We start from the raw sequence: 17,416 nt of genomic DNA on the forward strand, positions 1-17,416 counted from the left end.
ATGTATGTGTGTATGATATACATGTGTGTATACTCTTATGCCAATATGCCTGCAGGGGTGTATATACATAGAGACCAGAGTTCAATGTTGAGTGTCTTCCTCAATCATTCATTCCCTACTTTAGTTTTGAGACAGAGTCTCTCTGAGCTGAGATCTCCCTGGTTTGGCTAGCCAGGCTGGCTTGACAATGAGCTCCAGGGATCTGCCTAGCCCCGCCTCCCCAGCAGATGAGCACAGCACACCACCTCCACATCCAGCTTTTTACATAGGTGTTGGGGAGCCAGGCTCAGATCCTCACTCTTGCACAGCATGCACTCAGTTAAGGCATCTCCCCAGCCTCCAATTTGTCCTATTTTTATTAATTTTAAGTTATTATGCAGGATAATGAGCTTCATTGTGGCATAGGTTATGCAAGATAATGGGTTTCCTGCACATAGAAGATACAGGATTTCCAATGTGAATTGCAGAAGCTGCCGACGCCACCGCTGCCATTGGGGCCTGCCCCACCGCTGGTGGCAGAGGCTCAGATTACACTTGGTTTGGATTTGGACTTCACCGGATTTTCCTAATCCATCACATCTGATTTTAGTCTCAGGGGCCTTTTTGGCCTGAGGGGGTCACCTTTTACTTTCCCAACCAGAACGTTTTTATCAAGCCCGGCTTTGTGTCTTACATTCCAAAAATTCCAGAAGAGTTTTTGAGGAGCTCTTGAGGAAAGGACACCCAGAGCTCAGGCATCCAGAACTTTGCACTCTGTCCCTTTCAGATTAGCCTGTGTGCTCCGAGCAGAGCTGCTGGCTTGCAGCTCCTGAAAGGACATGCAAGGGAGAAGTCAACTGGTGACCAGGCGAGATTTGTTGATTAGCTAAGGCTCCCAGCAGGTTAAGAGGTGCTATGCATAGTCTCCGGGGATGGGGACCCTCTAGTGACTTGAATAGGCGCCTAAGTTATCTTCCTGTTAAGACCAAGGGTGAGGATGCTATAAGGAAGCATGGCTAGCAAGAATGTGAGAAGGCACTCTGCTGAAGGTTATACAATTTTAAAGAGATCAAAGTATTTTTCCTTTGACAAGGGGGCTGAGCACCCATGTTTACAGGATGGGAGAACTCTCTACAGATGGTGATGGCTTAAGAAATCGGCTGTAGTATGGGCCATAATAACCAACTGGCCAATCAACACAGGGCAAGCCCTCCAAGCCTGGAGGCACACCAATCCTGAGCCTGTGCGTACCCCTAGACACTCCCCTTATGCTGCCCTACAAGATCTCTCGGCAGCCGGTTCTAGCTGTCTTTGCTAGCCATCCACCATGGCGGGTGGGTGAAAGACCCGAGCTAACATAGGGTTAGCTCGTTAAACAACAATAAAGCCTCATGCAGTTTGCAGCAAAAAAGAAAAGAAAAGAAAGAAATTGGCCATAGAACAGGGCCTTTTCCTGGGGAGTCTTGAATCATCTCCTCTCCTGGCTCTCCTATAATAGACTCTGCATTCCCCAGTGACCTGGGGACTCTATTCTGAATCTTCCTTGCACCGCATGGAGTCTTCTTGGACCACACATAAGGCATAAATCTCCAGCAACAGTAGGCTTCACTTCACCTCAAACTGTCACAGATTCTCAATACCATCGCCTGACATCCATTTCTTTTGTTCTTATTGGTGGTGCCCCTGACAGTTTTTGAAGTAAGTCATTGGTAGACCACTGGAATAAGAAACGTGTGCCTTATAGAATGGACACAGGATAAGTACTCAGGCAAGGGGATCTAGAAATATTTTCATGATGTGAATCTGTACCACCTCTCTAGGCCATTCAGTGGCCTCTTTGGCTACAGCAATCAGTGTCTGCATTGATCTAAAGAATTGAATGTCTGGAGAAGGGGAGAGGTTCAAGATCTGCTGAGCAAATTCGGAGCATGGGAAGAGGGGGGAGGGAGCTAGGAGAATGAAAAGGGGAGAAGAGGAGGGATGCCGAGGACATGAGGGAGCAGAAAGTTTGAGTCAGGGAAAGAATACACAATAACAAGAATGGAGATATCATAATAGAGGGAGACGTTTTTGGTTTACAGAGAAATCAGGCCCTAGGGAAATGTCTGGAGATCTACAAAGATGACACCAACTAACTATCTCAGCAATGGAGGAGAGGCTACCTTAAATGCCCTCCCCTGATTATGAGATTGATGACTGACTTATATGCCATCCTATAGCCTTCATCCAGCAGCTGATGGAAGTAGAAGCAGACACCCATAACTAATCACTGATCTGAACTGGAACCCAAATGCAGAGAAGGACTAGTGAAGAGCACAGAGGTCCAGACCAGGCTGGTGAAACATACAGAAACAGCTGACCTGAACATCCGGGAACTCTTGCTCCCCAGTCTGATAGCTGGAATACCAGCATGGGACTGATCCAGACCCCAGGAACATGAGTTTCTGTGAAGAAACCTCAGAAATCTATGGGACCTCCTGTAGAAGCCCAGTATTTATCCCTAGCCTAGGTGTGGACTTTGGGAGCCCATTCCATATAGAGGAATGTCCCTGAGCCAAGACACACGGGGGTGGGCCTAGGCCCTATCCCAAAGGATATGATAGACTCTGATGACACCGTATGGAAGGCCTCACCATCCAGGGGGAGCAGAAAAGATATGTGACAGATAAGGTTTTAGTTGGGGAGGTAGGGGAGGATGGGTGGGAGAAGGGAACTAGGATTGTCATGTAAAACAATCCTGGTTCTAATTCAAATTAAAAAAGTTGGAAAAATATATATAAACAAACATTTCAAAATAAAAAACAAAAGAATTGAATGTCTAGCCATGCTAACTTTCTAATTTATAACTCTGGATCAAACTCTGGATCAAACTCTCAGCTGATGAAATATTAGTGACCTCTAGCAAAAAGTTTTGTGTTCTTTGCAGTGAACTGAAGGAGGAAGGAAAGAAGATGGGACACCCTTTCTCAGGAAACATGTCCTGAAAGATGCCCTAGAAGAAGATGAATCCTGTGTGGCTCTCAGCACACTGTCCATGCACATGTTAGTCAGAGTACAAATTCTGAAAAATTATTGAAGGGTTGAATGTCAAAGGATAGGAATGTCTAAGGACTAGGGACCAGTGAGGTTACTCCTACAGGATGATCTCGGTTATCCATAGAATAGGAAATACTTTGAACAATAATCATTCTCCTGTAACAGTCATGCACCTGTTCCTACTGGGAATAATAGAGTTATAACATATATGCCTGTATTGGGTATGATTTTATTCAGCAACTATTTGTGGGGTCCCTTCTATATGCCAAGAAATTTTCATACTTATTTATTTGGTTAATTTTTCACTGCATGTTTACTAGATCCCAAGCATTAAAGGAGTCCTTCTGTGTAAGACATGGGGGTGGGGGGGAGACAGACAGGCAAATAGAAAAATAAGTGAGGTGTGGCCAACACAAGATCAGTGAACTCTGTCCCATTGAAGGTGGCCATCAAATCCTTCCATGAGGGCAAGGATGATGGGTCCAGGCTGTGAATAGAAGCAGGAGCCAGACAGGAAGAGATCAAGAGTGTCACGCCTTTAATCCCAGCACTTGGGAGGCAGAGGCAGGCAGATCTCTGTGAGTTCGAGGCCAGCCTGGTCTCCAGAGCGAGTACCAGGATAAACTCCAAAGGATAAACTCCAAAGCTACACAGAGAAACCCTGTCTTGAAAAAAAAAAAAAAGAGTGTCCTCAACTGAGACCTCTGTGTTTAGATGGGAAACCAGACTCTGAGCAGTGCCAGGCAGAAGACGGTCACCTTACTTCCTGATGACAGACTGAAAATGCACTGACTTTATTCTGGGTGTTCCCTGTCAGAGGTAGAAAATGTTTCTGAAGGTGATGCCATGTTCTAATTCCTCTTACTCATCACTTTACATAAGCTACAAGGCTCCAATCCAGCCCACAATCTGTTTCTGTAAATAAGGTTGTATTGGCACACAGTCATGTCCAATAGTTTACTTTCTGTCTATGGCTGTTTTGATACCACAAAGACAGGGTTGAGTACTTATGGAAGAAACTGACAGACCCTGAAGTTTGCATTTGCTCTTTGACCTTTATGGAAGTTTGCTAATCCTTGATTTACAGGTATATTCTGAGCCATCCCTATCCCTCGGCACATGGGGTTCTTTAAACGAAGTTTATACCATTCTGGAAAAGAGTGAGGGACTGGTATTGGGTTGGGGGGAAAATCTGCAGATGAGGGGTTAGGAAAGCACAGTCCTCTCTCTGCCCAGTGATCTGGGGCCAGACAAAGAGGAAGAAAGAGATGCTGGGGAGGAGATGGATTCTTTTTCACAATACGCTCATGTCTGTCTTTCCATGACAAAAATGTACAGAGGCACACTTCCCCGGATTAAGAAGATGTTTCCATCCTTTCTTCTGGCGGCAGCCATCAGGTGAACCAAGATGGCTACATATAAATACATCCAGGAGCTATGGAGGAAGAAGCAGTCCTCTGTGGTGCGCTTTCTGCTAAGAGTCCGTTGCTGGCAATACCCCCAGCTCTCTGCTTTGCACAGGGCTCCCCACCCCACTAGGCCTGATAAAGCGCGAAGGTTGGGGTACAAGGCCAAGCAAGGTTATGTCATATAGTGGATTCGTGTCCGCCATGGTGGCCACAAACACCCAGTTCCTAGGGATGCAACTTAAGGCAAACCTGTCCATCATGGTATTAACCAGCTAAAGTTTGACAGAAGCCTTCAGTCTGTTGCTGAGGAGAGAGCTGGACATCATTATGGGGCTTTAAGAGTCCTGAATTCTTACTGGCTTGATGAAGATTCCACATGCAAGTTTTTTGAGGCTACCCTCATTGATCCATTCCATTAAGCTATCAGAAGGAACCCTGACACCCAGTGGATCACCAAACCAGTCCACAAGCACAGAGAGATGCATGGGCTGACGTCTGCTGGCCTCAAGAGCCGTGACCTTGGAAAGGGCCACAAGTTCTACCACACTATTGGTGACTCTCTCCATGAAGCCTGGAGAAGGCGCAATATTCTGCCTTATTAACGCAGCTCCACCGTTACCACTAATATATGTGATGTTTTAAAATTCATACCAAATAAACGATCTAGGACCGTCAAAAAAAAAAAAAAAAAAGATATGCTTCCGGGAGACTTCTTTTTATAAAGCGCTGTGACCAAAGGGAACTCCACCTCCAGTTTCAGATAAGAGGTGACACCCAGCTTCGATAAGAGCTGGCAGACAGGCTTCTGGGAGGAAGAGACCACCTGAAGAGGAGGAAGTAATCCACATGCCATGCAGCCTCTGGACCTGACTCTGGCAGTCTGGAGATTAATGTGTAAACCAGGAAGACATTTAGTTGGCTGCCTTGGAATCCCGTGAGCATGGAACGGTCAATAAATATTTATTAAGTGTATTTTCCTAGGGCTTGAAGCACTTGCATGGAGGTTTCTCATAATCAAATAAGAAAGAGTTGCTGAGGGTGGATCCAGATACATGTACTGTATGTTAATGGGATGCGAGCTGGGGATGGAAAGCAGGGAGGGAAAGATCCATTGTCTGTGTAGGGGTTAGCCAACTGAGGCTAGCCCTGAGCAAATAAGAAAGAAGTGTGCAACACAAGCAAACTGCTGGAGAGGAGAGAGATGGAGAGACAGGGAAAGGCAGAGAGAATGAGAAGGAAGGAAAAAAGGAGGAAGCAAGAGAAATTTATAACCATTTTTGAACAAATGAAAAATGTGTTTTTTACAGCCAATCTCTGACACTAACTTGGGGTTTCTACATGCAATTGATTCATTTGTCACCAAAATGGCTCCTGGTCTAAAAGAATGGTGCAGAGTTAACTAAAATGGGCTTCCAAATAGCAATTTTTGCAGTAATGATAAAATATGGCTTTCTGTCACCCATTTGGAGACATGTGGCCGTACACTGGGGCAACGCTTCTAAAGTGTAGTCACATTCGACTCTAAGTGCTGTATCTCCAACTTAGGGGTGGGCATTGGGATTCATTTATTTAAGCTTGAGCATTTATCCTGACTTAGAAGCAAACGGAAAATTAAAATCTTGCATTTGAGATCATATAAAAAGAGGGTGCTGTAATTACTGCACGCTCCCCTGTGGTTCTCTCTCTAGCTCAAAGCCTGGGAGTGCACAGACGTCAGTGAGGAAGCCTGAATGGGGCTGGGAGAGACGACATCTTCATGGCCTCCAGACCACTTTGGATCCGGGGAGGGAAATCTTGATGAAAGTTGAAAGGATTCCTGGGGATTCGTGACTTCTTTCTTTGTAAAGTTTTAATTATATTTATTGGGTAGGGTGCATGTGTGTTTGTGTGTGTGTGTGTGTGTGTGTGTGTGTGTGTGTGTGTGTGTGTGTGTGTGTATGTGCGTGCGCGTGTGCACACACGCGCACGCGTGCATGCATGTAGACACCAGAGGTCACCCGTGATGTCATTCTTCAGCATCTTCCCCCCTTATTTTCTGAGGCAGGGTCTCTCATTTGGTGTGGCAGCCTCAAAGACTTTCCTGTGTCCACCTTACAGAGCTGGTATGACAGGTGTGTGTCACCATGTCCCCCACTTAATGTGGCTCCTGAGGCTCGCACTCTCAAGTCCTCCTACTTATGTGGCAATCACTTTACCAATGTCTCCAGCCCTGGAATACATCATACTGTTTCTAGAAAGGCTGACCTTGGCATCTTTCTTACATCTAGCCTCCTCACACAGAGTATTGCCAGTGTCTTTGTTCTTACAACCCAGAAGAGGAAAACCAAGACCCCAGAACTGAACACTAAGAAAGCCAAAATTTTAAACATCTGTCCAAATCAGATCATTAAACCTTCCAGAAAGTCATACCTAATCCCAACCCAGAAGAGGGAGGAGGCTTCAGCACCGCTTGTCCTCAGAGTAAGATGCTCAGCAGGTTTAACCCAAATCCAGTGAGCATCTCTTTAAGAGTGCCTGCCATTTGGAGGTTTGACTGCCTCTGCAACATCCCTAAGGGGTTAAGGTATTGATCCAATTTTCACTTGAGGTCATTTATCTGCTGTTGTGATTTGTGTTTTTATGAATGTGCCTGCTCCTCTGGAGAGAAATACTTATAGCCTTCTGAAGGGAGGGCTGCACTCTGCATACAGCAGGTGTCTGGTGAGAACTGTTGAAGCTCATACTGACTGAAATTGCTCTACTAGTACCCTGGCCCCAGTCCTTGCCTAGAGTTCCTAGGAGACCAAGCAATGCAGTAAAACAATTCCGCAGGGCTGCGTGGAGCCAGCTGACAGCTGTGCAGATGTTTGTGTATTGTTGAAGCCTGCATTGAGCCCTCCGTCCCACAGAAACAAGAACTACCTGCCTGTCAGATAATGTTTAGACCCTGAAGGTTGTGTAAAATGCCATTCCCACTCTGAGGAGAAAATGCATATTTTAAAGAAGTAAACTCATAATATTTTAAAGAAAAATACACTTGGAAAACCCTTTTATAAGGGACAGGCAGGGTTGTTGTGTGATATGAATTGCAGATTGTCGTGTCTACTGTCCCTCGGATCTCTGTGGCATCTCAGAGGCTGTGCACAGTCTCATCAGGACGACATCTTTTAATCTAGATCATAGGTATGAGGGGACCCAAGAATGGCTGAACCTCTAAGCCAGTGTCTCTCAACCTTCCTAGTGCTATAACTAGGAAGTTCCTCATGTTGTGGTGACCCCCCAACCATAATATTATTTCATTGCTACTTCATAATCGTAATGTTGTTACTGTTACAAATCATATATAGCTATCTATGTTTTCCAATGGTCTTAGGTGACTCCTCTGGTGCAATCCCTCTGAGGTTTGTGTTTTACACTATATCTAGGGTTTCCTCGTGAAATTGCGCTCCCGTCACCCAGGTGGTAGCTGATACCATTCCACCAGCTGAGTCCTTGATACACCCCCAGCTCATTACTAAGCTTTTTAATGCTACATAAGGACTCTTAAAGCCATTGAAATCACACTCTGTTCAAGGAAGACACAATCTGAAAATGTATCAGGCTTTTTTATCATTTTGTCAGGCTTTTTCCATCATTAATCAAGCATTTGTGTGTTTCTACAAGCTAAGACGGCTGCAGGGTCATGAGACTGTGTCATCTCGTGGTTCCATTATAGCAGAATTTTGAGTCCTCTTCTGCAGAGCCCAGATGTATCCCTATCAGCATTGTCCTTTGATCCCCACAGCATAAAAGAGAAGGTTGGGATGTCGCTCAATGATAGAGCACTTGCCTGGCAATAATGAGGTCCTGGGATCAGTCTCTGGCACCAGGAGAGAAAAGGGAACAAAATTCCTTTTTTCTACTTATTTTTATTTAATTAAGTGTGTGCATGTGTAAATGTGTGAGTGTAGATGGGCACGTGAATACAATTGCCCAGAAGAGACCAGAAGAGGGCATCAGGCTCCCTGGAGCTGTAGTGGCAAACAGTTTTGAGCCACCCAGTGTAAGTCCTGGGAACCAAACTCAGGTCATCTGGAAGGTCAGTTAGCACTCTAAACCATTAAACCATCTTTCTGGCCTCAAGAATAAAACTCTTTATGTTGAAAGTACTTGAAGCAGGCCATTTTTCAGCCCCTAAAATGTATTTGACCAGGTATGTATTTCCAGCATGTCAAAAATGAAAATATCTCTTAGAATGTTTCTAAATGGGTCATCAATTTTTCTTTTAAGAATCTGTCTTTCCTTGTGGGCTTTTGGTATTATACATCATGAGTTGGAGTTTCAGGAGTAGATAGACTATAAAAGAATAGTTCAGAAAAGACTTGTAAATCATCATTGGGAGGAGCTGCTGCAGAGATATCTCAGTACTTCCTGTGCAAATATGAGGATCTGAGTTGTTTTACAGGGTCTTTGTGTGTGTGTGTGTGTGTGTGTGTGTGTGTGTGTGTGTGTGTGTGTGTGTGTGTGTGTACAAATGCACATATTGAATGAGTGTTCTTCTCTGTCACTATCCACCTATTCCATTGAGGGAGGTTCTTTCTCTGAACTCAGACCTCATATCTTGGCCAGGGTGAAAGCCAACAAACTCCAACAACCCTCCTGCCTCTGATCCCCTTGGACCTAGGGTAACAGGCGTGGTGGTGCACACTAGGAACCCCATCATTGGAAAGGCAGGGTCAAGAAGATTCTCAGAGCTTAATGGCCAGCTGTCTGAACCTAATTGGTGAGCCCTAGGGTCCAGTGAGAGACTGTCCCAAAAGACAGCATGGATGGCTTCCGAGGAAGGACACTGGGGGTTGACTTCTGGCCTCTAACTATAAACAAACACAAATAATTGGGAAACAGTGGGTTTCAGGGAATTCTTACCGTCAGGAAAATACATAATAACAGAATGTTGTCCTTTCTTCTCTACTGCAGATACATGGCCATCATTCACCCCCTCCAGCCCCGGCTGTCGGCCACTGCTACCAAAGTGGTCATCTTTGTCATCTGGGTCCTGGCTCTCCTGCTGGCCTTCCCACAGGGCTACTACTCCACCACAGAGACCATGCCCAGCAGAGTCGTGTGCATGATCGAGTGGCCAGAGCATCCCAACAGAACTTATGAGAAAGCGTGAGTAGAAATTCGGCAGTCTCATGCACCTGCTTGGAAGCCGTGCTGTGCTCTGCAGAGCCTTCCTGGCCCTGACTTCTTCCCTTTTATCAATAGGGACTGCACGTGTGTCTGCCTTCCTTTCTCACAGCCACTGCTCTGACAGTGTTGGTACATCCATCATTATAGGGGATGGTACCCACCACCCCAATACTGTGAAAGTCATATTAAGAATGTTAAGACCTAGTTCCTATTACAGGTTCCTGGGACAACAGTGCCCCACCACCTCCTTGAGTGCCCCACCACCTCTCTTGGACCTTTTATCTAAGATGCTCCCCTGCCAAGATCTGTGTTTCTATGATGCCACTGTGCTAGGCACAGCATACTAGAAGGTGGGAAGGTCTGTACTCCAGTAGCTCTCAACAGTAACCTGCTCTCCTCCCCTTTGCTACAATCCCTCTGCAACATGTGTTTCACACTGTGATTGCTTCATGAAGTTCAGTGGTCATTGCTCAGGTGGTAGCCAGCACCCTAGCAAATATGCTATAGGTTGCCCTCTTTCCTATATACCACAGCCCCACTTCCCGTACCCTCTCTTCCTCCTCCAAACAATGTCACTGACATTGAATCTTTCATCTCATAAACCGCCTCTAGGGAAGCATCAATCCAAATCCTTTCAGGAGTTTACAGCGTGAGAAATGAGACATCTCCGTTCAGATGCAAGCATGGATGGCTTTTTAGTGTCGAGGGGTTGCAGAGCACACACAAGCAGGCCTGCTTGTCTTGTAGGAGGAGGGCGGGTCACAGACAGGATTTTTCAAGATGTCTCAGTAATTTTCCCTAATGCTTCTTGCCCTGGAGCCAGCACTGAAATGGCTTATTCTTTACCTTGTTCTGCCCAGTTAAATAGTAATGTGAAATTTATATAAGCATCTATTTCATGGGCTGAGAGCACCTGGATCAAGTGGGTCTTGTGGAAAACCCTCTGTAATCCTCCAATTTCAGGCTTGTTATTCAAACAAAACAAAACAAAAACCAATACTGATGTTAGAGACAGAAGAACTGAGTTTTTAATTATGTCTTGCCACTAGGCAGGTGGCCACAGGCAAGGATCCCAGCATCTCCTCTGTTCTAAAATGGAAGAAAATAAAACACTGTTTCCTATGAACAAGAGTCATGACTATCAGAGGAAATGATGCATAGCTCACATCGCAAGCTATTAAATGTCAGATAAGACTAATGGACCAAATTCATTGGATAACAGTGTAATTGTGTGGCCTTTAAATTTACTAAATGTGAAGATGAAGCATGGTATCTGTCATGCCACTTAAATCTGAAAGTTCCAAAGCCTGTCACATAGCCACTCTGGTGCATGGGTCTGTTACATGGAGCATGGAACTGTGGCCTGCCAGGAAGCAGTACATAAGATTGAGACATGGCCCTCCAGACACCAACAATGAGATCCAATCCATCAAGCAGTGGAGGGTGGATGTTCACCCTGTAAGGAGACACTATAAAGTAAGTCTTTCTGGTGAAGCTATAGCATGAACAAGGTCTCAGTGGGACAAAAAGCATGGCTCCACCAACTGTGTGGGACCCATGAACATGACCCAGGCAGGTTTCCTCCAGGCAAGGAGGAAAATACCTCAGAGTTTCAATTCCCCATTAAAAAGCAAAACAAAACAAATTGCTTCAGAAATCTCCATCTACCAGAGTCTGCCCTAAGTTCTCATTATATTCTCCAAGTCTAACTACTTCCTACTAGCTGCCCACAAGTTCTTTTATCTTATAACAAATTTAAAGCTGAACTCAAAATAGATTTCTTTTCCCAAACAACTGTGGGGTTTTATTAAATAAGCAGTGATGCTTAGAGACTTGCTTGTGAACATCTTGGTGAGTTGTGTTTATTAATCACTAGGAATTTCCTTTGAGACTCAACACAATTGCACTGGAGTTGTCATCTTCCCTAGTCTGGGGAACTCAGAGGAGGTATTAAGGATTGTGGAGGTAGATTTGCTGTCACTGTTTATTTTACCATAGTCACTGTTTTAATTTCATTCTGTCACTGTAATAAAACACTCTGACCAAAAGAAACTTAGGGAAGTAAGGGGTTGATTTGTCTTACACGTCTAGGTCTCAGCCCATCCTTGAGGAAACTCAAAGCAGAAGCTCGAAGAAGAGACCACAGAGGAACCCTGCTTGCTGACCCACACTTTGACTCCCTCTTAGCCAGCTCTCTTATTAACTCAGGATTGTCTGCCCAGAGAATGGTGCTCCCACAGTGGGCTTGCCCCTTCCATGTCAATTAAGACAATCAAGACAGTCTCTTACAAACAGGCCAACCTGAAAAGACAATCATTCAATTGTGATTCTTTTTGGATGATTCTAGGTTTTGTCAAATAAATGGTTAATGAAGAGATAGTCTTGCCCCCCAAAATAAAAACATGACTCTGGGTTATGAGTATCTGAGATTATTTACTCAAATTTATTTTCCAATACAAAGTTTAAAAATCTATTTGTCATTCATTCACACATTGACTATAACACAAACATAGTTCCCACATTAAGTGCTATTTTCTGTGTCCGTATCCTCTATAATGAATTAGGCTCTATTTCTAGAGATTTAAATTTTAACATATTTACTTAAGTTGTTAATTACATTCCCTTGTTTTAGAACTAGTGATTGTCCTTAGTATGAAATAACCCCAAAGTTGATGCCAGATGGCAACTTTGTTTTGAGGCATTGTGATAATTAAGATGAACGTGTTGGCTCCAGTTCAATGACCAATCAACTCCCAGCCTTATCACTCTTTGAGTTCAGTCATTAATTGTCAATTCCTCTAAGACTTCAAACCTGATGGTTTATTTCACATAAACCTGTTGGAAGAAGTAAGTATGATGATTAATCTTAATTGTGAGTTTGACAAGATTTTGGATCACCATGGAAACACATCTCTAGGTGTGAGGGTTTCTCTAGAAAGGTTTTACTAGGAAAGGAAGAAGCAAATAACTCTCATGAAATGTCGAACCCAGGGCCCTACCTGTCACAAGGGTTTGGTGAATGCTGACTGCTGGCATTAGCAACATACATTGATCAGGCTGCCGGTAGGTAGACAGTACACTGAGCAGATGCTCAGGCTCAATTTCTCTAATATATCATTTGTGCTAACAGATTAATTATGTAGAAGTATTGTGAAAATATCATAAACGCCTTCTGGCTACACGTTGAACTTCCAAAGCTAATCATTCATCATTCAGATTCTTTAATAATACACAAATTCAGTGAAGACCTGTGAAAGACAGCTCAATAAAAAAATGGACTAAGTATTAAACATGTTCATTACAGGAACAGTCCAGATATCCAATTGGTGTATAAAGAGGTACCCAACTTAATTCAGGACATGGTGGTTACACTTCTTGAACTTAATGGTTGTACCATCTGTATTGGCTTAAAAGTTGTTCGTAGGAGCAGATAATTTGACTTATTACTTTGGGCACTGTATATTTCATATTTCAACCTAAAATTAAATGTAATGCAAATGTTCTGATTGCTACAAGCTCTTAAGAATATTTTTCTCTAAGATGAGCCAAAATATTTTACCCAGAATAAATGGAAGAAATTCTCTTCTGAGGTGTAGCCTCTGCCTGTGATGACACTCCTTATAGGAACTCGCCTCCGAATAAATCACATCAGAATGAACCCTGTCTATTCCCATATCCACTGGACCTCTTGTTCTTACTCTGCTGACCCCTAGGAGTTATTTCACCCTGAGTTTTCCCAACTAGCTAAAGAAAGATAAGGCAAATTCATGTACCTATGAGGGTCACACCCTTGCTGGTGCTATCTTCCTGAACAGGAGACTCTGGACCACAAAAATCTGCAGATGTGAGAAGATGTTCACCTTCCACCAAGTCATTTGTAATTTTGTTCTGCATTTTAAATGATGGACATATTATGGAGTACAACAGAAGTTCCTATGACTCTTTAGTCACTCCCGACCCCATCATTTACTAGCTTGTTGTCTTAGTTTGCTTTCTATTGCTGTGATAAAAATCATGACCAAAAGTAAATTGGGAAGGAAAGCGTTTGTTTTGCTTACACCTCCACGTTACAGTCAGGGAAGGGAGGGCAGGAACTCATGCAGGCGTCTGGAGGCAGGAACTGGAGCAAAGAGTGTAGAGGAACACTGATTTCCGGCTTGCTCCTCATGGCTTGCTCAGGCTACTTTCTTATACCACCCAGAAGCACCTGCTTGGGAATGGTGCCACACACAGTGGAATGAGTCCTCCCACATAGAAAATATTCCCGACTTTCCCATAAGCCAATCAAATGGAGGCACTATTCCAATTGAAGGTCCTCCTCAGAGGTCCCTAGTTTCTGTCAAGTTGACAGAAACCTAACAGCCTGTATACTGTTGAATATTCTTCCAGATGATGTCCTTCACTTCTCTTGAGGACACACATTTCTATGAATCAGCACAAACATAGTCTCCCTCTTACAACACACACACACACACGCACACACACACACGCACACACACACGCACACACACACACCAAAAAAACGCATGTCATTATGCATCTGATTCTGCATCCTGATTTCATCTTAACATTATGTCTTGAAATGGTCCTGTGCTGACACACTAAGGGCTCCTCTGCCCTTATTCCAGTGACATGACTCTATGCTTTGAATGTACAACATCATTTCCACAGTCATTAATTGTTGGGAATTTGATTGCTTCCAACTCTTGACTACGTCACTGTGAACGACCTTATATCTATCATGTAAGGATATCTAAAGTATAAAATACCAAAAGCAGGATGTGCATTTTTAATTCTAATATTTCCCCTCTGTATAGAATTGTATCTAGGTACATTCTCACCAGTCATGTGTGAGAGTCCCTGCTCCTCTGCTGCATATCAATGAAATATATTGTCAAAGCTTTAGGATTTTTTCCCAGCTGATCTAGAAACATGGTATCTCATTAAAGCTAAGGTGTATATGTCTTGTGTCATGAATGAGCTGTAATATATTTTCACAATTTCTTAAAGACTTTCACATACATTTTATAATTGTGTTATGTCATTACAAGGCCATAAATGATTCCTTATGTCATTAAGCATATTTTACAAGGTGATGTGAATATATATATGATAAATGACAGGCAAATAAATGATTGATTGGCTGATTGATAACTAAATAGGAAGATGATAGAGGGAGTACAAATACAGATAGAGAGACAGATGTATAATGATACATAGACAAACAGAAGATAGAAAGACAGACAGACAGACAGACAGACAGACAGACAGACAGATAATTGAATGATGGATAGCTAGATATACATAAATGGTGATAGTTAACAAGTGGATAGCTAAATGATAAATCAATAGATAATAGAAAGGTTAGATAGATAAATGAACTTCAAAATGGCTGCCCTTAGCTGCATCCCTGGATCCCCAGGAAGATGAACTGGGTTTCTTCTACTGCTTTCTGTTAATATTTACAATCTGCAGTAATAGAAAATTATGCCAATGCAATCATGTCACAAAAAATAGAGGCTTCAGCTCACCATGAATACTAATTTGCAACTGAGTCCTGCCTTAATTAGCAACCCAGCATCTTGCTTGTGGCTGATCTAGCAAGTCAGTGACCTAACCCATGGAGTTCTATAAAGGTAGATTTGATTGACAAGTGTTGATCAAAGATTCCATGTGTGGCCAAAAGTAACTCTACCAGCTAGAGCAAAAAAAAAAAATCACAAAGAAAAGATGAGAGAATAAAGCAGAAAAAAATGAACTGTCTTTTCTAAAAATTTCCCCTCGCCACTTGTATTAGCTAATAAGAAATGTACAGTATCTTTCAAAGGAATGTAGTTAAGGCTGATCACTCTTGCCTGTGCTTCAAGGCTGCTTGATGGCAGTGGTCCAGAAGTCACCAGGGCAATGCTCCTAATGACAAGGGAGATGTATGAGCTAATCTTTCTTCATTGGAAGACCTACCACTGAGACTAAGAAAAAGTCTGTAATGGGTAAGAAAAATGAGAAAGGCATCTGAACAATTTAGGCAGCTAAGGGGATTTCAGTGTCATTAATTCATTTATTAATTCTTGATCTGGCATTTCCTGCTAGTTACACTGCTATGTACATAACTTTGTGGTGTAGTTTGAGTAAAACATGTCTGTTCTGAATTCAAGTACTCCCTGTAGCCTTCAAAGGAGATTATGTGAGACTATAGTGTCATTATTTATAAATTACCTGGAACTGCTGTGGAAATGTAAGTCAATGCAGGTATATTAACTAGTATAAATCTATATCTATGACAATTCTAACTGGAGAGTATAAACATACAGCATTGCTGGGTCTAGAAGATGGCTCATCTTCTAGAAGTTAACAAAAGCTCTAGCTGCTCTTTGGACCTGGGCTTTGTTCCCACCACCCACAACATGACTTAGAATCAACTTCAATTCCAGTTCCAGGAGTCTAATGCCTTCTTCTGGCCTGCATGGACCCTGCATGCACATAGTATACATACATACATACATACATACATACATACATACATACATGCAGGCAAACACTCATACAGGTAAAAATCTTTTTTAATCCTTTTTGAAAAGTACAACTGTCAATATTACAGCACTTTCTCTTCCTTTAATACCTATTATCAGAAATCAGCTCAAATTTTAATTCTTCTTCTTTTCTTCCATTAATAACAGCAATTGAAAATCAGTGCTTGGCAGAAAATGAAAGTAAGAAAGTAAAAGGAAATATTTAAAAAATGTACCTCTGCAAAACTTGGGAATTTTCTACCTTAATAATTACTTCAAATAGAGAGATTTTGTTTGTTTGTTTGTCTGTTTTATTTTGTTTTGTTTGCCAAGCTGCTTTAGGCATTTGGCCAAGAAATGTGGGCCTATTAGTGGTTTGGCTATTGTGCTTCATCTCCTTCCCTGTACTCACAGCATTTTAAACATAGCCCAGAGCCTTTACCATAGTCATCATAATAGTTGAGAAGCTGTTAAACCAAGAAGGAAGAATTCATTGGCACTGTAGGAAAGATGGTAGCCTGGAATGCAGGACTAGCAGGACACTGATAGTATGAGGGGAAGGAGAACAATGGAGGCCAGGATTAACTGGGCATAGGAGAGTAGAGCAGAGGAGGAAGAGGAGGAGTGATAACCAGCACTAAGACTGCTTGAAAAAGCCACATGGAAACTTACTATTTTATAAGGGGTGTGTGTGTGTGTGTGTGTGTGTGTGTGTGTGTGTGTGTGTGTGTGTCTGTGTGTCTGTGTGTCTGTGTGTGTCTGTGTGTGTGTCTGTGTGTGTAGTTTAAATATAGTTGCTCTTTCTGGAGAGATAATGCTTCTCCAACATGCAAGAGGTTATCAAGCAAAACTCTCAGTTCCAGAAGTAGCATACCCCTTTTGAGTTGTTAGATTTGGGTCACACAGGACATGTAGCAATCAGACTGACTCTGACCTGGAAGCCTTCTCCTTACTGGCTAGTTTTATAGTGATGGAAGATCCTGTTTAGGCTACTGAGCGAGAAAAGTCATCAGTAGTTGTGAATCCTGTGAGCTACAGTAATGACTGGACTGCCAAAATACACCCATTGGTGCAATGGTGCTATGAATGTTACAGGAGTCACCAACTACTTTCTGATTGGATATAAGGCCCACTCCACAGTAGGGAACGTATGCCAGGTACTGCAAACCTGTCCATGAGCTAATGACTCAGAAGCTCATAAGCCCTGAGCTCTGAGTCTCTCTGAGTTACTACTATTTTGTTAAATGGACACAGTATCAAACTGCCTTCTAAGTTCTTATCTTTATACCCATAGATCAGTACAGCCCTCAGCCCTCATCAGCAGAGCTTCTT

At 42.9% G+C, this 17,416-nt stretch overlaps 1 protein-coding gene and 1 pseudogene across 1 annotated transcript in view; both read left to right on the forward strand.

Moving 5' to 3' along the window:
• Nucleotides 1-17,416, forward strand: part of Tacr1 (tachykinin receptor 1) — a 158,308-nt gene that overhangs the window by 80,360 nt on the left and 60,532 nt on the right. Inside the window, exon 2 of the mRNA XM_035448853.1 lies at nt 9,360-9,554. Within this exon, the coding sequence (XP_035304744.1) occupies nt 9,360-9,554 (195 nt within the window). The remainder of the gene's footprint in view (nt 1-9,359; nt 9,555-17,416) is intronic.
• On the forward strand, nt 4,424-5,026 carry LOC103160926 (annotated as a pseudogene).

This window comes from Cricetulus griseus, chromosome 8 (genome assembly GCF_003668045.3).
Source record: "Cricetulus griseus strain 17A/GY chromosome 8, alternate assembly CriGri-PICRH-1.0, whole genome shotgun sequence".
Taxonomy (NCBI): Eukaryota; Metazoa; Chordata; class Mammalia; order Rodentia; family Cricetidae; genus Cricetulus; species Cricetulus griseus.